The sequence below is a fragment of the Rhinichthys klamathensis genome, unplaced genomic scaffold, assembly GCF_029890125.1.
Source record: "Rhinichthys klamathensis goyatoka isolate OS25496 unplaced genomic scaffold, OSU_Roscu_1.1 h1tg000731l_1, whole genome shotgun sequence".
Classification (NCBI taxonomy): Eukaryota; Metazoa; Chordata; class Actinopteri; order Cypriniformes; family Leuciscidae; genus Rhinichthys; species Rhinichthys klamathensis.
Genome location: NW_026607144.1, coordinates 555,905 through 583,731, shown reverse-complemented (window position 1 = coordinate 583,731; position 27,827 = coordinate 555,905). Strand labels below are relative to the sequence as shown.

Here is a 27,827-nt window from a genome sequence, read left to right as displayed (position 1 = left end):
TAATTTTGATTGAATAAATGCAGCCTTGATGTGTATAAGAGACTACTTTCAAAAACCGTACTGACTTTGAACCTTTGAATGGTTGTGTAAATCGCTCCGATTATTTAGTCTTACAAAAATACGATGAGACAAGTTTGAGTTCATATTGAGATCTTTTGATCGCAAACTTTAGTATTCTCTGCAAGTCTGAGCACAGTTTAAGACACCATTGAGATCTTTTCTCAGCCTCTAGAAGAGACAAATATCAGTCTTTTTCTCAGGAGTAATTTTTTGCTCTCCATTTAATCTCAGTATTCTCCAGGAGAAACATTTGCACTATTTAAGAGATTTCATTTGTGAATTTTCTGCATGATTTAACTGCATGTCTAGACGAACGGCACTCTAAAAGCAGAATAATTAGAGTATTCATATGTTCAAAGTCGGGTTAAAACTGGTTTTACTCTGGGAATTATGGGATGCTGCAGTGTTAATATTCTGAGAGCACATTAAAATGAGGTTTGGGCTGTCACAGAGATGACTGAATGACAGTATTCTACAGACATGAGAAAAACAAGTGAAGTGATGAAGAAATGAATCTGTGGTCTCGATAACACTCGTTTTCTCCCATGCTCCTTTGCTACAAACACACACACTTGGGCACAAACAGGCAGAAACACACTCCGAATGTAGCAAACACGTAGCATTAAAACAATACTGTGTCTCAAAACAGACCCTTGTTCTCAATATAGCCACGAGGTGGTGTTTCGATCTGACACTTTAGCAACACGAGAAAATTTACAACATTTCGTGACGGCTGGTCACTGGCCGTTGCTAGGCAACAGCTGCCTTTTTTTCTCCCCCACTGCGGCAAACCGTGCTGTTGCCTGAACTACTGTAACAGAAGGTTTGATCACGATCTAGGATATAAACTCCTGCTTCTAAACTATATTCATTCGATATGTTATGAAAACAATATTTAGCAGTATTTCCAGGAAGCTTGTTGCAAAAAAAATAAACCTCAATGGTCAGAAAGTCTCACAAGACTGCAGCTAAATATAACATAACCTAAATATTACATATTATATCTCAGCAAAAAGTGCACTTTGAGTGGTCATCTCTAATGACAGGGAAATAAGAGCAGACCATGAGCTACACAGTTGCCATGCGGTGCACAATGCTGTTATTATGTTGATTTATACACATCTGCATAGCTGCAGTTTTGCTGACTTATCACTGGTACTTTCTGCTGTATGTGGATGTCAGCATTCTAGAAAACCCATTATTTCCTTGGAGAGAAACTTAAAATATGGCTATGTTCAGAATAACTACCATACTACTACTATCTCTGCAGGTTCTAGCATTTATACTAGTATGCTATTATCCATTTGCATAGAATATCAAGATGGAAAACTACTTTTGCTGTGTATATAATGCAATGTGCTTAAACTGACCTTCCATTTGCAGAATGATGAGTGTTATGATTTTTAACCTCTTGTCTTTAATTTGATTGGACCAACAAGAGTGGACTAAAAATGTGGAAAATAACTGTTACGTTAACATACTGATAAAATGTAGCATACTACTGTTTGTGAGTGTTTAGCATTGCATAATGCTATACTGTTTCACATAATATATTTTTTTAAATAACGTGCAGTATACAGTAGGGATGGGAAATTAGAAACAGTTCTTAACCAGTATCATAAATATTTAAATAAATATATATAGGCTATATTAGAAGACTAGAACTGAATGATGTTTTCAGATGTTGATTGCACTAACTTGATTAGTGTTTCTTCATACTAAACACTATACTAAACATATTTCTTTAGTATATACTGTATATAGCATTCAAAAGTTGTTTTTTTTTTTAAAGAAATTAATAGTTATATTCAGCAAAGATGCATTAAATTGATCAAACGTATCAGTAAAAACATTTATAATGTTACAAAAACAAATGTTTTCAAGTAAATGCTGTTCTTTTGAACTTTCTATTCATCAAAGTATCCTGAAAAAATGTATCAGTTTCCATAAAAATATTAAGCAGCACAGTATTAATGGCTGCTTAAAATTCAGCTTTGCAATCACAGGATTTAATTATTTAAAAATATATTCAAATAGAAAACATTTTAAATTGTATTTAATATTTTAAAAATAAAAATATTTTACAACATTGTTTTTACTGTATTTTTGATCAAATAAATGCAGCCTTTGAGAGCCTATTATGTGGACAATATATATATATATATATATATATATATATATATATATATATATATATATATATATATCTTGGCCATGAATTAAGTATTTATTCCCACAACTTATTAATTTGTTCCCTCCTCTTACTAAATCGTGGCCATGTTGAATTAATTTTTAAATTTGTAACTTTCCTCACTTTGATTCAACTATAACAAGGGAACGAAATATTACAACGTGGACATGATTAGCAAAACGAGGGAACGAATTAGTAAAACATTCTTACGTATTAGTGAGTTGTGGAAACAAATTGTTAATTTGAGGCCACAATATAAATTTTTCCTCTGCATGTCGTGTGTGGCTCTCCATATAAGAGACTTCTTTCAAAATTTTTAAACAATCTTACTGACCCCAAACTTTGAACAGTAATGTAGTAATTTTTTAACTCACCCCAATTATCTCACACACACACAAAAAAACATGGATTTGGAATGAGCAATAAATTCTGTCACATTCCCATCCTTTAGTATACAGTGTATGATGAGCCGTATACAGTAAGCAGTACGCAAGTATTACAATCTGAACACAGCCGGATACCTTTTACGAATACTTATTGCACAGCATCACTTATTTATATAAATCGATAAATCCATTGAACTGATTAAGATCAGATTAGTCAATTAAAGTGGCACATATTATATTATGTATCCTAACTTAGTTACCAGACCACTGTTTTATGATCACTGATAAATAATCAGCCTTTCAAATCACACACTCAGGTTAAAAAACCCACCACCAGCGCCACGACCCACACCACAGACCGAAAATGATGACTGGAACACAAAAATAAGAAAGAAATGAAATAAAAATAGATATTTCCACCACTTACTGGACCACAGATAAATAACCATCACAGATTATGATGCAACAATGTGAGCGCTGATCAAAAAGTGCACGGAAGTAGAGATTACCCACGATGCAACACAAGAACGGGGGGTTGTGGGGTGGGGAAGTGAATAAGAAAGGTGTGAGAATGACCATCGATCACCAGGCACAGGCACAGGCAAGCAGGCCACCAGAAATGAGCAAATCAAAAGTAGTTCATGAGAAAACACAACTGAAGAACCAAAAAAAAAAAAAACAGACGGAGGGTTTGGAGGGAGGTGAAACGCGGGCGCCGCTCCGTTCTTACTTCTGCAGGGCGAGTTCCAGAGCGTGGCCGAGGACTTGGACAGCCTGTTGTTAATCACAGGCTCCGTCTGCCGCGGCAGGTTGACCGTGGAGGCCGAGCATCTGCCTGCAGAACGCAACACAGAGAGCAGAGCGTTCATACTGACCCCGTGAGTGACGGCGGGACGGGGCGCACAGCTGGAGCTCTTGGAGGGACATGCAGACTGCAGGAGGGAGAGCTGGAGGAGGCGGGGCACTCTTGCATCAACTTGTGATCATGTAAGATGATCGTACATTTAAGATGTACATTAAATTCCATACAATGCTAACAACCATTTTAATAGGATGACTAAGTTTTAGGCATATGAACACTGACCAAAGTAGGTAAATATTTAGCAAAAGTTTCAAAAGTTTGGGTCAGTAAGATTTTTGGTGACACTTTACTTGAAGGGGTGTGCATAAGACTAACATGACACCTTCATAATCATGACATGACACATGTTATGAATATGAAGGAAGTTTTATGCATGTTTGTGACAACTGTCATTAAGTGTCATTCGCTCAATTATGACATTTTTACTGCAAATATGACATTGTTTGAGATGTTTTTGTTATGACACCTTGACATAAACCAATACATCATAACCTGTTAGTGTCTTTGTCATGACAACTTGACATTACTAAGACAACACAACCTGTCATAAACATGACCTAGCAGATTAATAATCAAACTTAAGAAACTGGTTAAAATTGGTTAAAATGAAACTGTCAGGTGGTTGGTTTTGACATTGGCTGTCATGAAGCCATTATAACTGTTTAATGACAAATTCAATGTGTACCACTGTAGTTGAGGTCACAAAAAATATTCATGACACAGTTATAATGGCCTTATGACAGCCAATGTCAAAACCAACCACATGACAGTTTAACTTAATTTAATGTCAAGTTGTCATGACAAAGACACTGACAGGTCATGATGTTATGGTTTATGTCAAGGTGTCATAACAAAGACAATGTCAAACAATGTCAGACAATGTTAAACAATGTCATATTTGCATTCAAAATGTCATTATTGAGCGAAAGACACTTAATGACAGTTGTCCTAAACATGCATAAACCCTACTTCATATTCATGACATAGTTCATGTCATGGTTATGAAGGTGTCATGTCAGTCTTATGCACACCCCTTCAAGTAAAGTGTTACCAGATTTTGTTTTTGTTTTTGTAAGAAGTCTGTTATGCTCACCAAGGCTGCATCTATTTGATACAGTTAAAGCAGTAATTTTTCAAAAAAAAGTTATTACAATTTAAAATATCTGAATATATTTTATTTTATTGTTTTAATTTTAAAATAAAATATATTTTAAAATGTAATTTATTCCTGTGATCAAAGCTGAATTTTCAGCATCATTACTCCAGTCTTCAGTGTCACATGATCCAGAAATCATTCTAATATGATGATTTGCCCCTCAAGAAACATTTCTTATTATTATCAATCTTGAAAACAGTTATTTTTGTGGAACCTTGATACATTTATTTCAGAATTTTGTGTTGAATAGAAAGTTCAATAAACAGCATTTATTTGAAATAGAATCTTTTGTAACATTATGACACTTTTTATCAATTTAATGCAACCTTGCTGAATAAAAGTAATAATTTCTTTATTATTCTTACTGACCCCAAACTCTTTAACAGTAGTGTAAACTAGACTATCCAGGTAAATCAGCACTATCCTACTGATAAGACCAGCATTATCACCAGCATGTGTTTTTTTTATGGATGATGTTTTCTAGCATGGCATCCTGGTGTCCACAACCAGCTTAACCATGAAAAACATGTTGGTCATCCATCATTACCAACTCCAACCAGCATACTTGAAATGTATAAGTCTGATCTGGTCTTTTCAACAGGGTAGAACTGTACAAAGTGATCCAACATGGCATCACTTTCTGTAACACACTGGTTACTGACGACACATCAACATTTAATTAGAGGAAAAAGTTCTAATCATTTGTGTTATAATCACACAATGTCATACATACAGTAGACACATCAACACCCATCAATGTGATGTTAAAATCCCACACTAACATCTCTTGGTCTAATAATATGGAGAAAATCACATCTTAGCAAGAGAAAGAGATGATATCACAGTCGTTTGCCTACATACATCCATCACAGCTACTACAACCCCAGAAAAAATGGTTTTAAAGAATATAAACCATACAAAAACCATAGTAAAACATAAAAATAAACCATAGAAATGATGTTGATGCCAATGATTAGCCAGTTTTTTCGGTGAAACCATCATAAGATGATTTTCCTCCCTCACTTTTTGATGTCTATTTGAACTTAAAATGGATCAACAAAATCATAACCAGATGGTGACGCCTATTAACCATCTACCGCAGTAAAATCTCAGCACTCAAACTGACTGACACAGAACAAACACGGCTGAAGTCAAAAACAATGTTGTGTCAACACAAGAAGTTCATATCAGGTTATCTTCTCCTTCCTGAGTATTGTTTAAGATGGATATAATGACTCTAGTTTGTCTTCTAAAGTTGTATGAGAGTGTAAAGTTTGACTAACAACACTTACTCTCTCTGCGGGAGGTCTGGTTCAAGCCGCCGGCCCATGACCACCTCTGCTGACGGATCTCAGCCCACGTTTTTTTGGTTGACCTCTTTATGGCGGATTCATACCTTTCCTGCGGAGAAAAAGAGGATCACAAGGATGAACCCTATTTTGGTTACTTTTTTCACCTAATAAGAATCTGAATCACTTATATACCTGGTACAGAAATTAATTCGGTAGGCTAGTTCATCAGATTTTTGAATTTGAGACCTAACAAGCTTTGCATTGCAATACTGTAAGTCACTTGCTCAATGAACATTATGTTTGCAGCTGGTTTGTCCTCCCACAGCCCTCCCTTCCTGAGCACATGGCGTCTCCACACCTTATTCTTCTCCAGTTTCTGCCGCTGTTTCTCCTCCAGCAGAGCTCTTCGTTTCTCTGTCTTCAGTCGTTGTTCCTCCAACTTCCTCCTCCGCTCTTCCAACTGGCTCTCGCGCAAACGCCGTGCCTTCTCCTCCTTCTCCAGCCACTGAGCTTTCTTCGCCGCTGAGAAAGAGAAGAGAGAGAGTCTTTGGGTGATGCTGCCTACTGCTTCTTATATTTATAATTAGATATTATAAATATGTCATATAAAAATGTGAATATCTTAGCTATTGTTTGGAAATCAGAACTGATTGTTTTACGTTAATTTAACATTAATTATCATTCACAATTGTGCAATCTCACTCATAGCTGTTGATTTAATCACCACTGAATACTTTTTAAATTTATAAATCAGTGCTTGAGGAAAAACTAAACTGCTAATAACTCTGTGTGTTCAGCAGTTTGACTTCAAAAACAATTAAAAACCAATCAAAGCTCTTTATTTAAAACCCCAAGCACGCTGAGCGGCAGCTGGATGCATTCTGCTCACAGGCCCGATTTAAGGAACACACGAGACATCACACTGTGGAATTTCCTGTTTTTCAGTCCCTCAACCATAACTAAGTCTACACACACACACACACACACAGCAGTCCAGATGGGATTTGAGTTGAGGAATACAAACACAGGGGAACTGCTTCCATTCACAACATTGCTTTAGATCCATGTGGGGCGACTCACTGTATTTACTTTACCCTGTTTCATTTCAAAAGCACATCCGCTTTATACCACAGGAAATGCAGTGACTCAGTAAAGAGATGAGCTGTGATTCACACAAAAGCTATATGTGAATGAGAAGCACTGATTTGAACACAATTTGATTGAACACAAACATGACAAAAATCTGAACACAGAGAAAATGTTTCTGTATTTTGTTGATTAACATCTTTTTAGACAAGTAAAGTAAAAAGAGAAGTACCATGGTAATGTGTCAGTAAACTGTTTGGACAGGGTACTTGGTAATGCCATTTTTTCAGACAGACAGACAGACAGACAGACAGACAGACAGACAGACAGACAGACAGATAGATAGATAGATAGATAGATAGATAGATAGATAGATAGATAGATAGATAGATAGATAGATAGATAGATAGATAGATGGATGACAGAATAATAAATCTATTTTTATAAGGCAATATACACTCACCGGCCACTTTATTAGGTACACCAGTCCAACTGCTCGTTAACACTTAATTTCTAAGCAGCCAATCACATGGCGGCAACTCAGTGCATTTAGGCATGTAGACATGGTCAAGACAATCTCCTGCAGTTCAAACCGAGCATCAGTATGGGGAAGAAAGTTGATTTGAGTGACTTTGAACGTGGCATGATTGTTGGTGCCAGAAGGGCTGGTCTGAGTATTTCAGAAACTGCTAATCTACTGGGATTTTCACGCACAACCATCTCTAGGGTTTACAGAGAATGGTCCGAAAAAGAAAAAACATCCAGTGAGCGGCAGTTCTGTGGGCGGAAATGCCTTGTTGATGCCAGAGGTCAGAGGAGAATGGCCAGACTGGTTCGAGCTGATAGAAGGGCAACAGTGACTGAAATAACCACTCGTTACAACCGAGGTATGCAGCAAAGCATTTGTGAAGCCACAACACGCACAACCTTGAGGCGGATGGGCTACAACAGCAGAAGACTCCACCGGGTACCACTCATCTCCACTACAAATAGGAAAAAGAGGCTACAATTTGCAAGAGCTCACCAAAATTGAACAGTTGAAGACTGGAAAAATGTTGCCTGGTCTGATGAGTCTCGATTTCTGTTGAGACATTCAGATGTTAGAGTCAGAATTTGGCGTAAACAGAATGAGAACATGGAACCATCATGCCTTGTTACCACTGTGCAGGCTGGTGGTGGTGGTGTAATGGTGTGGGGGATGTTTTCCTGGCACACTTTAGGCCCCTTAGTGCCAATTGGGCATCGTTTAAATGCCACGGCCTACCTGAGCATTGTTTCTGACCATGTCCATCCCTTTATGGCCACCATGTACCCATCCTCTGATGGCTACTTCCACCATGTCACAAAGCTCGAATCATTTCAAATTGGTTTCTTGAACATGACAATGAGTTCACTGTACTAAAATGGCCTCCACAGTCACCAGATCTCAACCCAATAGAGCATCTTTGGGATGTGGTGGAACGGGAGATTCGCATCATGGATGTGCAGCCGACAAATCTGCGGCAACTGTGTGATGCCATCATGTCAATATGGACCAAACTCCCTGAGGAATGCTTCCAGCACCTTGTTGAATCTATGCCACGAAGAATTGAGGCAGTTCTGAAGGCAAAAGGGGGTCCAACCCGTTACTAGCATGGGGTACCTAATAAAGTGGCCGGTGAGTGTATATTCACATATATTCGCATTGCCTTATTTCTTTTATATTACTTTTTTTACATAAAAATATTGTACCACAAATTTCAGATTCACAAATTTCTTTTAACATTAACTTAAATAGTCTCTTATCGCAAACTATTAAAAACTGTGTGGCAGAGATGTGGTTTGTGCTCCGAATAAGTAGACTTACTCTAAATCCAATTACATAAAACCCTTCGGTCCTTTATAAATGATATAACAATTCTGTTTTATATCCTTCAAAATAAGATGATCTCAGCCTTCACGATAAACCACTGGTCTCAGCTGCAGTGAACCGCTAGCGAGCTAAACACGCTCACTAATCCTATTAGTTTCATACAATATGCCATATGACAGTGCGACTGCACTGAAAAATAGATTTTATTCTCAGTGCAATTCAATGTAGCAGCAATCCGGCATTACAACACTCGCTTCATTCTAACAGCTAGGTTTATCTCTTTGTATACACAGCATATGTCAAGCTAAGATGTTTCGTCCCAAACTACAATAAACCCTTTATGTAAAGCCTCCAGCTGTGGAGCATGACTGGACTTGTCGACCTGATAAACAACTGGCTAGATATTGAGGTTTATCTGAGTCTCTCCAGCTAAAAGTGAGCTGATAGCCAAGCAGGCTAATCATGCTAATGGCAAAAGTAATTACAGCTAATCTGAGAGAGAGGGGCATGGCTAAATGAACTGTAATGATGGCACATTTTTCACCCTGTGCCTGCAGGGATCTATCAGATAGTTAAAAGTGGAGAATACGAGACACATGCATTGATTTATGAAAGCTGCTGCACATGGGAATGATGAAAAATGCATGTATTCATAATCATTTGTAGCATGGGATGACATATGTTCTTGAGCTATTGCTATAGATGTTAAAAATAATGGGTAGTTTCTTGTAACTGAGCATAAACTCTAATAAAATGCATAATCATAGGAAACAGGGGAAACACAACAATAGGAAAACAATAAGAAAAACATAACAGGGATAAAGTATTATTGTGCATATGAGGTATATTTAATATACTATTCCTTAATGGTTTATGAAATTGTGGACAAAGAAAATTGGACGCAACCAAATGAGAAAAACAAAGAGCACAGACCCAAAGAGCACAGGCCATGAAATAAATGGAAACGATCCACTTAATCAAATGATTGATCCTGTGACGTATCTTACCTTGCTCCTGGGTTCGCTGGTCTGCAGCAGTAAACACAAATCACAAGCACATCAGTCAGTCACATCAGTTTGTACTTTACATGATGCTGCTGACTTCACCGAACATCATTAGAAACTAGTCGGCTTTGTATTGGCAGTTAAAGTTGCATTAATTGCAAACTGTGTACGAATGGTGTATTATTGAGTTAACTATTATTTGGCTTCACTCTGTAGTCTCAATAGTCCCTAATTATATATATTTTGATGTACTTCAATCGCTACTAGATAGATGTTTTGTGAGGTATAACCACATCATTAGAACAGGGCAGGACAGAAGTTGTGTTTATAAAGCCTCACCCAGATATTTGGCCCGTTCCTCTCGTCGCTTTTTGGCCTGTTTCTGTCGTTGCTCCGAACTCATCCCATCTGCTGAGAAAAAAAGCAGATTAAGCTTTCAAATGTACTTTCCGTAGCTTTCAAATTACATTAAAGTTGACAATGACATAAGAATGCTGTTTGCAAATAGTTGTAGAGATACCAAGTTTTCAAGTGTCAATACCCATGAAGTTTGGGCTAAAAAAACCTCTTTGTTTAAAATGTTAAATATTGTAAATAATATAAATGTATATTATAAATATAATATTTTAAACATACAATATTCTTATATTATTATAAATATCAAAAAGTAATAACATAAAAAATATCTTAAATTATAAACGATAGGACAAATACAATTTAGTTAAATAGTGCATCAATTATTCAAGTAAACATTCATATATATATATAATATATGAAATATCTTTAATCTTTGCTTGATTGTTAGATATTATATATTAATGCTGACACAGTGCTGTCACATTTTGACAGAAAAATTTAAATTAGCTGAATTTTATTTTTCCTGTTTCAAAAATAAAAATAAATAAATAAATAAAAGCTACAGTAACAAAGACCTGTGTGATTCTAAGGATTAGAGAGAAACGTAGCATAAATGACGACATTCTAAGTCAACTTTAAATGTAAAATGCTTCAAAAAGTGTAAAGTATGGCGCTTTTAATCTGATAAGAGCTGGTCGACATGATACCTAAGACATATGCTGAGTAATTTGTCTCTCAAGCTCCCCCTCTTCTTCATTTCTCTTTCCTGGTAAATTAGAGGCTTGTAACTGACATTTTCCATTTTCTTCCTGGCCTCGGGAATGAGCTGATTCAATCAAGATAAGAGTGACTCCGGCTCTTTAACTGCAGAGATGGTTTAACCCACGGCATTGAAGAGAAATGTGGCGAGTTACACAGTCACAGGTAAAGGATGCTCAATTCAATTAAGACGCATACAACAGTGTTTCATCTATAAATTCCTCTTGTTAAGCACGTCCTCCTTGTAATGAAATATATGCAACTTGAATCGAACTGTTGCTATGGCAACCAGTCTGTCCCGCGCCCACCATCAAAAGGACCTGACTAAGCCTTATACACTCGAGACAGTTCGAGAACACTCAGCGAACCTTCCCCAAACACACACACCCCAAGGTTCGCTCCCTGCTTTGATGCACGGCCATGCCGGGTTTCCACGTCTCGCCCTCTTCACAAACAATGACTTGGCTTGACGCCACGGCCGTCTGATTAGGACGTATTTAGAAGGGTCTTTCTAAAGTCAGTCTGATGGATGTTCACATGCATGAGGTCTACAATGCCGATAGTGTATAGATGGATTCCTCGAATACATTTTCTCTTTCATTCTTCTGTTCATCCTTCTACTATATGAATTTTGTAAATAAATGAGTCAAAGTGGTAGTTGCGTAGACTGTCAATGGAGGGACAGAAAGCTCTCAGATTTAATCAAAGCGATCTTCATTTGTGTTTTCGAATATGAAGGTAAGTCTTATGGGTTTGGAACGACATGAGGGTAATTAATGACAGAGTTTTCATTTTTGGGTGAACGGTCCCTTTCACAATCACGCGCACGTGGCGGCCATTGTAAGTCCACAACAAGATCGTGATGCATATGAATCGGATATGTATGGACATATCCAATAAACCAATACCAGAAAGCTAATGAAACACAGGTTTTGAGATGCCTTCCCAGTACCTTTTTTTGCCGGTGGGTTGGGACTGGATCCGGGTGTGCTGACTCTTGCATCAGATCTGATTGGTTCTGTTTTTGAGGGTGGGTCTGTTATGAAGGATGAGTCTGTGACCGTTGTGTCGTCAGCTTTCAGGATCTCACTGTCCAGCTCATTCTCATTCTGAAGAGTGCCACTCGTCTCTGGAGGAGATGTGAGAACTGAGAGAAAGAGAAAAAAAAAAAGAAAATTACTTACAATGAAGAGATAAAACAGAATTAGCTCTATAGCGGATTAAAAGAAACTGGAAACGATGCACTTTTAGCTAATCTTAGCCTGATATCATGCAGTCTGAGTACAAGAACTTTAGCAAGAACTTCAAAAGGAATTAATTCTAAAAGGAATTAAAACTCCAATCACGCTTTAAAAATGAACTAAAGATTTACCAGGGTAACAATAGTTTCCAGCAAAATACTATTCTCGTCATTTGACTAGCCGTCACTTGCATCATAATTGATGCACTTTTCAACATTGACACTGTTATTTAATTTAATTTAATAATATCAATGTTGTCTTCTAGCTGCTTTATAACTGAACTGAATTTGTTTCATAATTGATGAACTAGATTGAGCTGAATAATGACACTATTGTCTTGTGTAGAGCCGCATTACAACTGAATAAAGTCGTTTTTATAATCAAATTTTGCAATATTAACACTGTTATTTTCCTGTTTATTACAGTGAAGCGTCTTTGAAACAATCAGTATTGCATAAAGATCTATATAAATGTGACCTGACTATCATCATTATCATAAAAATGTATATATATTTATGTATAATTATTATTACACTATTTTATTATTGTTATTAACATTTTTATGTAGCGTATATTTCAGTTTCTTTATGACGGAAAGGGATAATTTGGTCTCTTGTGTCCCTCCTTAAATCTCTATGGGACGTTGTTAGATGTTACATCATCTACAAACTGTGCAAAGCAGTAATCATATGCAGATACTGAAACTATGGTTACCATCATCAGGATATATATTATTAAACAACATCATGATTTTGAGCATAACTCCCTGACGACTACAGAAAAATTTTAAGGGCTTGTGTGTATCAACAAAGAATCTGCATGAATGTTAATACAGCATTTTGTACGTGTCCAGCATGCAGACAGTATCAGATTTTCACCTAGATTCACTATGCAGAAATGATCTCTGCTTTCTCGCTAACAAAACACTTCACCCCCATTAATAGGGCATTAGCATCCTGTTCACACTTTACTCATACCTAAAATATGCTGTGATCTCCCTCCCGCAGGATTTTCCCAGGAGAAACACAGCAGAGAATCATTAGCCTCTTGTGTATCTCTTTTCTCTGAATATAAAGGTGTGGATGAGGCCTGGGAGGAATCACTCGCTACACTAATGTCAACATTAGCATTATCAACATGCGCTAGCCAAGCCACTTCATAGGGTCTTTAACCACAAGGCTATATCTTTCAACTAGTGCTTTCATTAGTTAAATGCAAGTCTTAAACCCTCCCCCATCCCCATAATGGATTTAGTGCCGAATGCAATACTGTAGAAATACATGACTGCAGCCCCTCAGATGAGTTTGGATAATCGTGGCATGAATGTAATTAAATAACAGGATCAGTAGTGACTGCTCATTTAACAGCTGACTAAATATGTTTATTCTCTTCATATCAGATGCAGAAAAGAGTTTCAGACATGTTGAAGGTCCGCTGGCGCAGTGAGACCCTCTGGAGAGGATATTTGAAGGGCAATTAAAGAGCTGGTGTGTCTCGAGTCAACAGCTTCATCTCGGTTTCAAACAGACAGTATATGTAGCAAAAAAGTTATTGCTAAAAACTCCTTTTCATTTGTAACACGGCTGAATTATGGGTACATGAAGAAACCATTTTAAAAAGCATAAAACTTACAACACAGAAGCGCTGCGCAGTTACACTACGTGAAATCTCGAGGCCCACAGAGAAGGAAATGAATAGTTGAATAAAGTCGTTATTTTTGTTTGTTTTTTTGCGCACAAAAAGTATTCTCGTCGCTTGATAAACTTAAGGTTGAGCCACTGTAGTCACTCGGACTATTTTAACGATGTCTTTCATAACTTTTGGGTCGGCCAGTTTCGATCCCTTAAGAAGCCTATGGAGGAGTGATCCAGCTCTCAGATTTAATAAAAAATATCTTAATTTGTGTTCCGAAGATGAACGAAAGTCTTACGGGGTTTGAACAACATGAGGGTGAGTAATTACTGACAGAATTTTCATTTTGGGGTGAACTAACCCTTTAAAGTAACACATTACTTTTAAATTTACAACAAAATATCAGTTACTTTTTAAAATAAGAAACAAAAGTTACTTTGTTTTCCTATTTATTGACTGACACCTATCCTGTCCCCATGTTGAGAGAAATCGGGAGTAAATGCAGAGGTGTTGTGTGCACATATTGGATCTAGACTAAGTGTGAGCATGCATTTACTCATCTCACTCGCACAAAAACAACTATTCTGTGTCCTATTCTTCTGCCATGAAAGGTAGCACAGCTGAATGGTTTGTTCGAGCTGCGTCCTTCTACTGTACAGGCGTGAATTTGCACAAGCCCAGTCCAGGGGAGAAAAGTAAGACAAAAGTTAACGCATTCATAAAAGTAACTAAGTTAGTTACTTTTTTAGGTATAGTAATGGAATATTGTAATGCATTACTTTTAAAAGTAGCTTGCCCCAATACTAATCATGTTCAATGTCTAATCTTTACGCCACACCAAAATAATAGCTTATATCAGGGTTTCCCATGAGGAAGAACTGCAAGTAGCAAGTAAAACCATTTTTGTGACATATTTCCAAGTGGAAATGGATTTTCAACAAGAAAAAATGTTGGATCATAAAAAGTAAACATTGAATACCAGAACTGATCAGGAATCGTTCACAAAAACGTTATTAATAAATAACTTGAAAGATATGCAAGATTAATTATGCAAATTAAATTAAAGATTTAGATATGCAAATTAAAATTTACTACATGAAAAAAATATATTGTAGTCAAAGCTAGCTTGTGGCCAGCACTCAGACAAGCTTTGGGTGTCCCAAGTTCGAGTACGGGCTAGTGGGCCTTTCCTGATCGCGTCCCATTCTCTCTCCTACTTCCTGTCTACTCTATATTGTCCTATCCCCAAAACACCAAAAAATGTTAAATAGCTACTTAAAAATTGACCGCTGACCTTCTGTCAATCATATCTATTGTGTCACACCAAGTCCAAAATCATTATTTAAATGTTAAACAGTTGACTAGCATCTTGACCTCTGACCTCACAGGGTAAACATGAAGTCAGCGAGGACCTAAACATCCTGTTTCGATTAGAGGACACGTCTGTGTTTCTGAGGTCGATGAGTTTTGTGTCTTTGACTTTGCAGCTGTCGTCTTCTTAGGGCAGACCTCATGACAGGAAGACAAAAAGCTTGACTGCCTACAGAAGCAACTGCAGTTCAGAAGTGGAAAGAGACAATCGCTGAGCTTTGCTACTGTTAATAACTCAGAGTAAAACATATGCCATGAAATAAAGTGCGCTGTTAGCAATTCGACCCTTTACAAACATTTAGCCACACATCAAAGTCCAATGATAAGTGCCAGCTTCCCCTCCGTGCTCTTTTTAGAGGGAGTCAAGTTCCCATGTTCAGTCTGTAAAGGTTAGGAGCAGGGCAAAGTTTCACCATCGAGACCAGGGGACACTGTCTGCGTTAACAAAGAAACGCCATCTGTCCCAGGAAAGACACAGAAAGTGTGCCATTTTTCTTCTGCTTAGAAACAGATACGCTCACACTAATCAGATGCTAAATTACTCTAATTTGGAGATGGAATTAATTAGTACTTCACAGAAGCAATTAGGCTGGTACATAAAGCATGTTAGATGTGAGATACCATAAGCAGACACTGATTTGTTATCAGAAAAATACGGCAAATTTAGGACGGAGATTTAATGTTTCGGGAAATCTTTCAGGACGCCTACTGATCGCCAAAGTCAAAAGTTCAAATCTTCCTCATGAAAACTAGTGCAGCCTCTTTAGTTATGATTTCCAATGATGTGTCACGACTTCCAGAGAATGAGCGCAAATACCTACCATGTATTAAAGTACACCAAAAGTGGGTAACATGGGGACATGAAATCTTTTTGGGGGGCAGAATGGTCTTTAAACTGTTAGTTGAGGCTGCATGATTAATTGAAATAAATTTTAAATAAATGTAAAACAAAAACAAAAAAAAATCCTTTAGGGCTCACCAATGGTTTGTCGCAAAAAAAAAGAAAGCTCAATGGTTATATATTTGAAAATCAAGACATTAAAAAATATTAGCAATAAATATTAGTACTGTAATTTTGTAATTTTAAACATTTAGCAAAATTCAAATAATAATAATAATAAAATTTGAATAAATAATACAACTTTTTAATAAAACTTTATCTGAAAAAAAAAAAAAAAAAAAAATTTGATTGTACTGTTAGGAAAACTAAGGGAGAAGTTTATTTTAAGTAAAATTTTCCCCTTTGATTCGTCTTGGTGGCTCAGTAAACTTAAAAAATGGTTATCAGAATTATAATATACAATGGGAAATTTTTTTAACTTAAATTTAATTGTATAGTAAAAGTTGGGGTATGATATAATGTATAAAAAAACAATAAATGAAAGATCGTTGAATTATTGAAAACAAATTAATGTACAACCTGAGGTGGCCAGTTCAACAGCACAGTGGTATAATAATTAAAATGTGCTAATTATAATGGTTCATGTTCTCTTATTCCTATCAGCATGGCAACAGTAACACATACGAAACTTCACAAGATGCACTGGGGGAAAATGCAGGAAAGAGGTTGATACCAAAGTTTGTGAGCTTGAAAGAGAAAGAAAAACATTGCATGTGATCCAGGGATGAGACAATGTTTGGGCAGAGGGACAAAGAGATAAAAACAGTAGTAAAACCCGAGACTAAAGCATACAAAGGGTTCGGGACGTGTCTGGGCAGATCTTCTGAGACGCAGCAAAGGAAAACCTCACTACAGTGACGAGAGGTCTGGCATTTGTGGCAAAAAAGAGAAAGATCTCCCTGACCTAACTGGCTTTGTGTTGCAATACATTTGGTGTTTAGCAGTCCTTTAGTCACAGCAGAGGGCATCACTCAGCAGACCTGACCGGAGTGAGATAAACACACACACACACACACCTGCGTATGAGTATAAAAGTTCATGTGACGGGCAGACACTGATCTGTCAGGTCCACTGCAGCCCGATCGAGTTTCACCTCTAGCTCACAGTAAAAATAGACCCCACAATCCCTCATCAGCCATAAAAGGAGCTAAAACTCTTTAAAAATATTTAAAAAAAATATATAGTAGACATATAAGTGAATGCAATGAGAGAAAACTATACTTTTCATGCTAAACTCACCACCATGATAGGGTGCTGTGGGTGGTTGCTAGGGTGTTGCTATGCAGTTGCTAAGTTGTTGCTAAATTGGATTGGTTGTGTGTTGCTATAAGTAGGTGGCAAGGTTATTATTGTTAACTATAAAACTATTAAAAACATTTTTGTTAATTTAAATAAAGTTTTTAACTTTATGATTGCTCCTGTCTGCCTCTGTTGAGTTGGTTTTCGTCTGTAAGCTTCGTATATCTTTCTGTTTTGAATCATTATTTACTATCATTCCTTGTTGTTTATACTGATAAAAATAGCTTACTCAACATCTCACATTAACCTTACATCGCTAGCTTCTATCTAAATCGTTATTGGTACAACACGCCAATTCGCTAGCCTGTTACTAGCGTGCCACCCGTGCGTTCTCTATTTATTCATTTTATTCCACCAGACAAAAAGCACAAGTCTGAAAACTAAAAGCAGACATTTTCTAAACAGGCACCACAAAATATTTAAACTTTTAGTCATAATGGTGTTGACTTGTATTAGGTGCAAGAATTCATAAACGTATTTTTGGTTCTGTCAATTTCGTGAGACGTTTCTCCTAAAATTCCATAGGAGAATAAAAATTTAAATTAGACAACTAATTAAATAGGGTTATAAAATGCATAACTCAGACGATTTATTCTTAAAGTTATGAAAAATGTTTGCGATCTTAAAATCAAGCAAAACTGGGCACAATTTGAGATCTCTTCAGAAACTCTAGTGAAGTCATCCATTTGCTTAGCCTGGGTAAACCCAGACAACTTCCGCCAAATTTAGATTTGCTCTGAAAGTTAGTCTGGCAAAGAGCTCATTCAAGCCCATTTCCAATCCGTCGAAATCGAGGCACCAATCAGAAACGTTGGGGCGGGCTTTACACGATGACGACAGCGCTGGGATTTTGAAGCAGATTTTGTAGCCTACATTACAAAGATGGATGCCGCCGTCGAACATCACTCGTTCGAATCAGCTATCGCGTCTGTTTTAAGCGATTTGAACGTTTCCTTTTTGTTAAAAACCGAGCAAAGAACAACACTCGGAGATGTTTCTGCCGCTTTGCATACGTCATCTCCTTCATCGCTCTGATTGGGTTTAGGTCTATCCGCGACGTCCGTTGGTGACGCCCCTCTGGAAATGATTTGTCTATGACGCTTTGCCAGACCATAACTCAGTTACAACTGAGAATGGTCTGGTTTTAACCAGGCTACCATTTGCTCTTAATCTCACTCCAATCTAGAGGAAAGAATTGGCACATTAACAAGATCATATTCCTGTTTTTTTCCTTTCCTCCACGTGGTTATCTCTGAAAACCCTCAAATTCACCGCTGTAAAAGCACACAGTTCTGTGTTTTTTGCACTAGTGTGAAGGGCTTTACAGACACAATGGTGTGAAGTGGGTCAGCGGCCCGTCCATGGCAGAGGGAAGAGCACAAGGCTCAGTGGATCTGGGTCAGCCGGACCTCAGGCATCTGTGGCATGCGTCTCTACTGTCTGTGTGGATGGCAACAGAGAACAACATGGCACACGACCGTCAGAGAGCAGCGGTGGAGCTAAACAAGGACAGAGAGACACAGAATATTTCTTCTACTGTTTACACTTAAAAATGCCGCTAAGACTGGTTGCTAATAATTTAATTGTACGTGTCCTGCAGCTGATAAACTTCATTTCAGTGCTTCCACATGGATCATTCTCAGGAAACACTGTCATTTTTGCTTATTTGTGTCACAGTGACAAAGCTAACACATATCTGCCCTGTTAGACTCTTTTGGGGGGGGGGGGGTCTAACACACAAAAAATGTTATACACTTTTTCTAAGAAATTAATATTTTTTACTAATATTGCATATATTTGAAGACATTTATAATGCTAGAAAATACTTATATTTCAAATAAATGCTGTTCCTTTGAACTTTATATTCATCAAAGTATCCTGAAAAAACATTTGTACCACGGTTTACACAAAAGATATTAAGCACCACAACTGTTTTCAACATTGGTAATAATACGAAATGTTTGAAAAATTATTATATTATTATGATTTCTGAAGGATCATGTGAAAACTGGAGTAATGATGCTGAAAATTCAGATTTGCATCACAGAAACAAATTACATTTTAAAATATATTCAAATAGAAAACAGTTATTTTAAATTGTAATAATATTTCACAATATTACTGTTTTTACTGCATTTTTTATCAAGTAAATGCAGTCTTAGTGAGCAGAAGAGACAAAAACATTACAAAAAACTTACAAACCCCTAACTTTTGAAGGGTAGGTTATTAATATGTTTCAATTACAACAAGACACACAAAGTGATACTACCAGAATTGACTCCATTATCTATTCAAATTACAAGCTTAAATAACATAATTGAATACTAAGAATTTACTGATAAATGTTTATGAATAATCTTCCTGAACATTTCAGGAACAAATAGCACCATTTCCTGAGAATAACCCAGTTATACTTCTGATACAGGAATAAACAACAGAAAATGTGTATATTTGATGTTTCAAACAAAGCTGGAATATGACATCCTAAAGATCTCAGCGTTTCAGTAGCCCTGATACAAAAACAGACTGTCTACTTTAAAGAATAAAGAAGAAACTCTGCAGCAAATCACTGCTACCTAAACCATAACACCTGTTTCTACATGTCTAAAACTGAACATGTATTTAGCTTTGTCATTTGATGAGGCTAAGCAATAAAATTGAAGATAACTTCAAAAGCAATGCAAGTAAAAACATTCACAGCACTAGAAATACGAAACAGAACAGCAACAGAATTACATGTTTCTATTGGGGTTCTTCTGAAGCATCCAGTGGAGTGGCAACAATCTGTCTCGCAGATCAACATGCCGGATAAACTGGGTTACCCACATCTGCACACACACACACACACACACACACACACACACACACACACACACACACACACACACACACACACACACACACACACACACACACACACACACACACACACACACACACACACACACACACAGAGTGCTGGAATCATCCAAACACTATTAATATTTGAACAACCCTCTGCATCCCTCCCCCTCAGTGAAGTCAGACACTTGCATAAATGGAAACTCAGAAACGGCCAATATCTTGATATATGACTGTGAGATATAGGGCAAGACTGAAGGTGTTCTTCAAATTAGACAGCTCATGGCACAAAACTAAATTATTCTCAATCCAACAACAAGAACCACATGGCCTGAACGGTTTCCCCGATCACAGACACAACAAACAGAACAACGGCAAGCGTTTTAAACCGCGACACCCGTAAGCGTTATAGTTTGGCATCATTTGCTAATTGGTCTCCAACTGAGACGCTTCGTGTTTGTTTGGTGTGTGAGATTATCAAGATCAATCATCTAGAAATAATCAGCATCAATAAACACTTCAACTCATTCAGGGCACAATGATATTCAAAAGACATTGTGTTTTATGTCAGAATATGCCATTTTTCAACAGTTCTTTGTGTTTTTTATGGCGTTTTTTTTTTTTTTTTTTTTAGCAAATGTCCAAAAGCCTTTGACCTCAGATCAGTAAAAATAAGATAAGCCGCTTTAAGTGATTTTTATCCTTCTATATTAAAGCTGCCCTTGAGTGGTTTAATGGAAAGAGCATCCAGATGTATATATGCATGCTTAAACTGTGCGTTTATGTGTGTAGACATAAAGGATGTCTTATGAAGGTGAAGGATGTCGGCACAGTGACTATGTTTATATGTGCAGTGACCCACATCTATCCGTCCACATGTTTTGGCAGCTGCCTTCAGCAGCATAGCCATGAAATATCAACAGGTTTACTTTCTTAATACATGTTTCTGAACTTACTGCTTATATGCATTTGGCAGACACTTTTATCCAAAGTAACTTACATTGCAACTAAGAAATATATTTTTTTTCAATTCATGCATTCCATGGGAATCAAACCCATAACCTTGGCATTGCTAGTGCCATGCTCTACTGTTACTGTGCTCTACAGGACGGCTACATGCATAATTTATCAGTGCATGTTATCACACAGAATAAAGTTGTCTGTCTGTTAAGTCCAACATAATACAATTACAATATTAAGTAAAACTTCACAAAAATTCCAAGTGGACTTCTGAGAAATAAAAAGGATAGAACGACCCCTTAAAAATCCCATGCGCAAGGGTTCATTATTTTAAAGAGCTGTGCATCATTACTCCAGTCTTCAGTGTCACATGATCCTTCAGAAATCATTCTAATATGATGATTTTGCTGCTCAAGAAATATTTATTATTATTATTATCAATGTTGAAAACAGTTGTGCTGCTTAATTTTTTAGTCGAAACCGTGATGATTCTTTGATACATAGAAAGCTCAAAAGAACAGCATTTATTGAAAAAAAAGAAATATTAAGTTACATTATAAATGTCTTTACTGTCACTTTTGATCGATTGAATACATCCTTGCTGAATAAAATAATTCATTTTGTCTTAAAACAAATCAAACTTTTGAAAAGTAGTGTATTCAAAAAGATAATAAAAGAAAAACTGTATAATTTTCATTTTAAGGATAATCAAAACATGGAAATAATAATTAAAATATATAGACCAAAGAGGTGAAATTAATAATATTATGTGATACTGGCTTTATACAAGCTATTATCCTTTTTCTTTTTTTTTTACAGCAGAATTTTCCCAATGACAAAATTCATGTTACCTGAAATTAGTCCAGAGCAAAATCGTGCCCCAAATCATACTCTGTGCAATGTTTAAATTCATTCAAAAAAATTTGAAACCGTACAACAGGGGTGTAGAGAAGGGTATATCTGGGATTGTCCGTTTCATGTCTAGCAGTCTCTGTGTGCACTGAAGCAGAAGAGGACAGATATAAATATGTAAAACAGAGCAAACTGATGCTGCCTGTCATAACAGCTGATCCTGGCAAAAGTGTCAGGACTAAATGCTCTCTGACATACCACAGTATAATAGGGCTATTGAAAATCATAATTATGAAAACCAGTGAAAAGGACTATGAATCAGACGGTTAGATCTCTGGACGTCTAGTGTTTTGATTCTGTAAACAAGAGAATGAATAATACGAACAATACACATTATCACCTTGAGCAAACCGCTTCAGAAAGGTCAAATTACTCCAGGTGCACCCTGCAATTAGAGCACTGTAATCTGCTTTTAGAGTAAAGTACCTGCTAAATAAAAAGCAATTGTCTAAATGCAGCCAAACAGAGCAAAAAGCGAAGTGTTTAGGAGGAAATGCCCCTGTAATTCCCGCACACTCCTTCCATTAGGAGCCACTTGATGCTGAGGTCATTTAATGGAGGACGGACAACCTGTCTCTTCCGAGCCAAGATGAAAGCGGAAATGACACCGACGGCTACCCAGGCCACCATGACTCGATATTTAAAACATACAAACAGAAGATCAGGCAGCGTTCTGTGAAGAGCAGCTAATATTACATTCATCATATGACCGTGTCTATAAATACCTGCGTGTATTCACACACACTTGGGGGAAAGTGTTAATCAGCTTTCCTTCTGCACATGCTGTGGCGGCATAAGAATCGTTTTGAAGGTCACCAGAAGCAGATGTGAGAACATCAGGGAAACAACCCAAGAAATTCGGAGTCATGTGACTCATTCCCAGCAGGAAACGCCTTCTGAGATCACGACACATGCTGTAGACTCTCTCCCACCACATCATAATAGACGTGTCTCTTAGCAGTTGCATAGAGCATTTGTTTTAGATTGTATTACGACTGCTGAAACACTTTAAAAGGTGTGGCAATGCTGTTTCTAGATCAGTGTTATGTGGCAATGATGATGAGCATTATTGAGCACTTGTGCAGCTGTGGCGCTAATATTAGTAGGCCAGTTCTGTGACCACACTGGAGCGGGACAGGCGACGGACGGGGTGTGTGAACACACACACACACACAAGCACATGCTAACGAATGTTTTCTCTTTTTAAACACTCATGTCTCTTGTCAAAGACTCACTGATGGCTACAGCTGCTGGTGAACCGGTTGAGACTTCATATGTGCAACAGACAAAGTTCATGCCAACAGACTAACATACACTAAACAACAGCATCTGACTCTAACACACACTGTGTTCAACATATACAAACCACAGTCAGAAATAAAACTTTTAAAATGTATTTTCAGAAGCTCTCTTTTTAAAAAAACCTTATTACACTTTGCAGCAATGCAATAAAATAACCATTTTCGGTTCACCAAAGAACCTTTCAGTGAACATTTTTTTGAAAGAACCATTTTTTTAGTGTGAAGAACATCATAATAATCTATAATCTAATAAACTAAGAACCTATTTCCACTTTAAAGAGCCTTTTGCGGAATGGAAAGGTTCTGTGGATGTTAAAGGTTCTTCATGGAACCATTGATGTCACAAATTTTATTTATAAGTGTAGAACACATTTTTCTAACCCTATTTACATACACTGAATGTCGCTTCATTTACATCAAATACTTTATATTTAAATAATGCAAATAAATTGTAAATCTAAACAATTATGGCTGTTACTTAAAATGAATAAAATAAACATCACAATGAAATATATATATATATACAAAGAAACCAATATTATAACATTAAATACATTCGATATTCCCACAGTTAAGGGGGTTTTAGGCATTGTGCTTTTCCAAACAAAACTAAACTCTGGTAAAATCACCTTTTAAGCACAACCTGTAATGGCTTATTTTTTCATTACAGTAAAATACTGTTGGACACTATAATCAGAAAAAGAAATATTTTAAAAGTGCGACCACTTGTTTTATAGTCCAGGACTCCAGGCACACCAAAGTCTCAACAACCACACTTGTTGATTCTACATAGAGACCACCAACCCTGTAGACAAGGCGTCAAAAAATAAACAGAGCCCACGGACCATTGGAGTAAACTCTAAAAGTTCACTTCAACAAAGAAAACACTATGTCAGAGGATTTACAGAGCAAAAGAAAGCTTTGAAAACCCGCAAAACTTTTACATTCTCCACTATTCTGTAGAAGTTTAGGAGATCGCTTAATGTGCTTACAGAAATCTGAAAATCCCTTTTGGTCTGAAAGGATGAAAGAAATCAAACCAATGTACTATACTGAAAGTGCTGAGTAAAGTTTGCTAGAATGCCACAAGCTTGAATATAATGGAAACAAGACTCTGGGCATGTAACGTTGTTTCTAATTACAGAAAAAATGACTGCATTTCTGCATAAATTAGCATACATAACCACCGTTTACAAACATTCTCTCAGCACACCAACAATGAAATGCATTATTCAGAAATTATTCAAAGTTTGACCTCATTTTCAGATCTCTGTGTTGGTAAACACATATTTATTCCGGTTCATTTCAAATCTTGTGTCCTTGAGGAGATCCTGTTTTCTCATGTTCTGACTGAAAAGGAATTCACACGCCCCGCTTACGCAAGACGGAGACAGATTTCCCCTGTTTTCCTGCCGCCGAGAGAAGTCATTGTGCAACAGTGAAGACTTGATCTAATCACACAAATTCTCACTTTGTTTACATTTCAGCTTCTGCGACAAAACAGTTTTGCCAACAAAAACATGATCCTGACTTCCACGACTCTGCAGACGCCACACCTCATCATTGAAGCAGAACTGCACATTATTAAGACGATTAATCTCCAATTTCATAGTGCACACTGTCAGTTTTTAAAAAGAAATGGCTCCGAGATCTAAAACATCAGTTCACATCATCATTATGAGCTTTAGGGTAAACAGAGCACGGAGTGGAAAGAACTGCCAAATTATGGTGTATCTCCATGTTAAAATGACTTCATTGTCTGCCTATTGCTGCTTAAGGTTATTAAGAGGTCATTGAAAAGTATGTTATTGATGTTCTAAGAGGAAAGAAGGACATCCAGGGCATCTAGTGTCCAAATAGAGCCGGATGTGCATTTCCTAAACTTCCAATGGTTGTATAAAACTAAAGCAGAATGCAAAAATTGGACTCGAGAAACATCTCTCGTTTGACAACTCAAATCTTTGTACGTCTCTGAGGATAACTATATGGATAACTTCTAATTAAAGGGATATTTCACCCAAAAGTAATGTCGTTCCAAACCCGTAAGACTTTTTTTTTCTTTTTTTTCGTAACACAAATAAAGGTCCTCCCTATAAGCAAAGTACGCAAGTTGTCCCAGTTGCAAGTCTTGCTCAAACAGATTTGATGCATAGGGCTGTGTGATTAATAGAGTTTTAGTTTTGTTTTTGATTTTGGCTTCCAATGATTATGAAAACATTTTGCCGCATTCCGTACCTTTACTTTAAAGCCTTAATATACAAATAAGTCAGATCATGTAACGAGGCTGTTGTAATATACAGTCTCCTGCCAGACTTGCACGATACAAAAAAAAAAAAAAAGAGTTACAATCATATTGAGTTGCGAAGTAGGCTTTCTGTGCACAAGCTCTGAGATGGAGCAAAACATGGACAAGTATAGTCTACTTCGAGCTTCAGGCGTTCACTTAACTGGACAAAAAACATTAAATAAAAAAACATTTAAAAAACATATGAAAGAATGTTCATCTTGGGCAGTTTTCACTTTAACATTTATGTCCAAATTGAATCCTTGTCAAGCTTATATTAGATCTGTGCATCTTACTGCTGCTGTCTGTCATTTATTTATAATAAAACAACAAAAGAAAATGATATAATCATTCACTGCTGTTCACTGAATAACTTTAATAAGACTCAATCCAAACTGTGAAGACTATGCAGTGGTTTCTTTTTACATTTGATTATTTTTTCAATATCTGTATTGTACACTATTATTTTTAGTTTCATTTAATTTTTATATTGTATTTGTCCTATTGTTTGAGTTACTGTTTCAACTCGCTGTTGTTTGTTGACAATGAAACTGCTCTGAAAGAACAGATTGGGGGTCATTTCGTTTTTTTTTTTTTATAAATGCACTGACAGGGGCCCCTTAAAATTTGGCTTAGGGCCCCCAGAAGTCTAGGATCGGCACTGGGGTGAATAATTGATGACATAATTTTCATTTTTTGGGTGAACTAACCTTTTAACCATGAAATATTGTACAAAACACTGAAAATGTATTGATCTAATGCATTGAAGAAACCAGAAACCAAAATACTGATCTGCAGAACTTACAATGAACAGTCAAAAAAAAATTTAAAGACTGAGGATAATAACAATGCGTATCTGTTTGGTAAGATGGTCTGAATGGTTGCCATCTCATAAAAGTCTTGCAAATTCAGCAAATAAATAATATTAGAACACATAGACTGTCGTTTATAGCACTACAATCCAAGCTGTTTCCGGGCAGATAACTCTCTCTAGTTTTTGTCTCATCTTGTTGCTCTTCCGCCCACATAAAACTTCAGATTCAAGCCCCTGGAAACAAACATCTCACATTCAAATGAAATCCTTCCATGCTGCTGCTTCCCTCCTCTCTCTATTCCTTCCTCCTCCCTTTCCTTTTCCGTCTTCCCACACGGTTATGACAAGCAGCTCTTGCCAAAGATACCTCCAGAAATAGAAGTCATCCCCATTACTTGGTCTACTTGTATATCAACATTATGTTGGAAAACAACACACTTACTTACTACCATGATGTACTCAACATAAAATCTTACAAAATGTGGATATGCCACAAAGGATATTTTCCACTGAAAGCAGAAGTCATTTTTTTGGATCTATATTTATCATGGAAAATTTTGGTTATGACAACAATTGGTATGATTTGGCAATTTAGATTATTTAAACTGTGAGTTTTGCTGTAGACACAGAAAATGATTTTAAAGCATGCCTTTTTTTTTGTTATAGTATGTTGGGTATATTGTTATGAAATTCTATGTATGAAACCTGTCGCAAGAATCATGTGCAGTCTGCTGAGCTGGCCACTTTGGCCAGATATTGAAATTTCCAACCCTCCAAGACCTCTTGGGGGAAAGAAAGCTGGAAATATTTTGTCATTGGCTCTGAGTGTCTGAGAATGAGAATATCCACGTCATTCATTACTAACACAGACAAAAGCCTTCAGCTTGAACAGCAACTCCATCCCACAGGAAATAAACCTCACAAATGTTCTCAACTGGGCTTACTCTTAAAAATAAAGTTTCTTCACTTTCTCAAGAGACATTTCAGCTGTACACTTGAGTTTCTATATGGTTACATGGAGATTTTGTGCATGTGCCTATTACCTATTCAAATTGTATACATTTAATTATAAATACAATACGTTTTATAACCTAAATGATCTCGTAAGGCATAAGGCTCAGGCATAAGGTTGTTTTTTATTGCAAGACAGCAAAGATAAAATATATAACAGAACAAAATAAAGTCCTTTCTCGTATCCCTATGAGCAGAGTACAGAAAATGTCTTCCAGTGTGTGAGAGAGAAAACCTTTCAGTCTTTGTAGAGAG

The 27,827-nt window shown here is 36.8% G+C and overlaps 1 protein-coding gene across 7 annotated transcripts in view; it reads right to left on the bottom strand.

Annotated features, from left to right (window-relative positions):
- Positions 1–27,827, bottom strand: part of LOC130077347 (MAP7 domain-containing protein 1-like) — a 43,369-nt gene that overhangs the window by 13,288 nt on the left and 2,254 nt on the right. The window contains exons 2-7 of one of the 7 annotated variants that reach the window (XM_056242557.1): positions 11,958–12,152; positions 10,229–10,300; positions 9,893–9,913; positions 6,306–6,469; positions 5,948–6,056; positions 3,368–3,472 (exon numbers count right to left, since the gene is read on the bottom strand). In XM_056242557.1, the coding sequence (XP_056098532.1) occupies positions 3,368–3,472; positions 5,948–6,056; positions 6,306–6,469; positions 9,893–9,913; positions 10,229–10,300; positions 11,958–12,152 (666 nt within the window). Of the gene's footprint in view, positions 1–3,367; positions 3,473–5,947; positions 6,057–6,305; positions 6,470–9,892; positions 9,914–10,228; positions 10,303–11,957; positions 12,153–27,827 lie in introns of those variants that run through there. The other 6 variants (XM_056242558.1, XM_056242561.1, XM_056242559.1 and 3 more) reach the window with 6 other exon arrangements.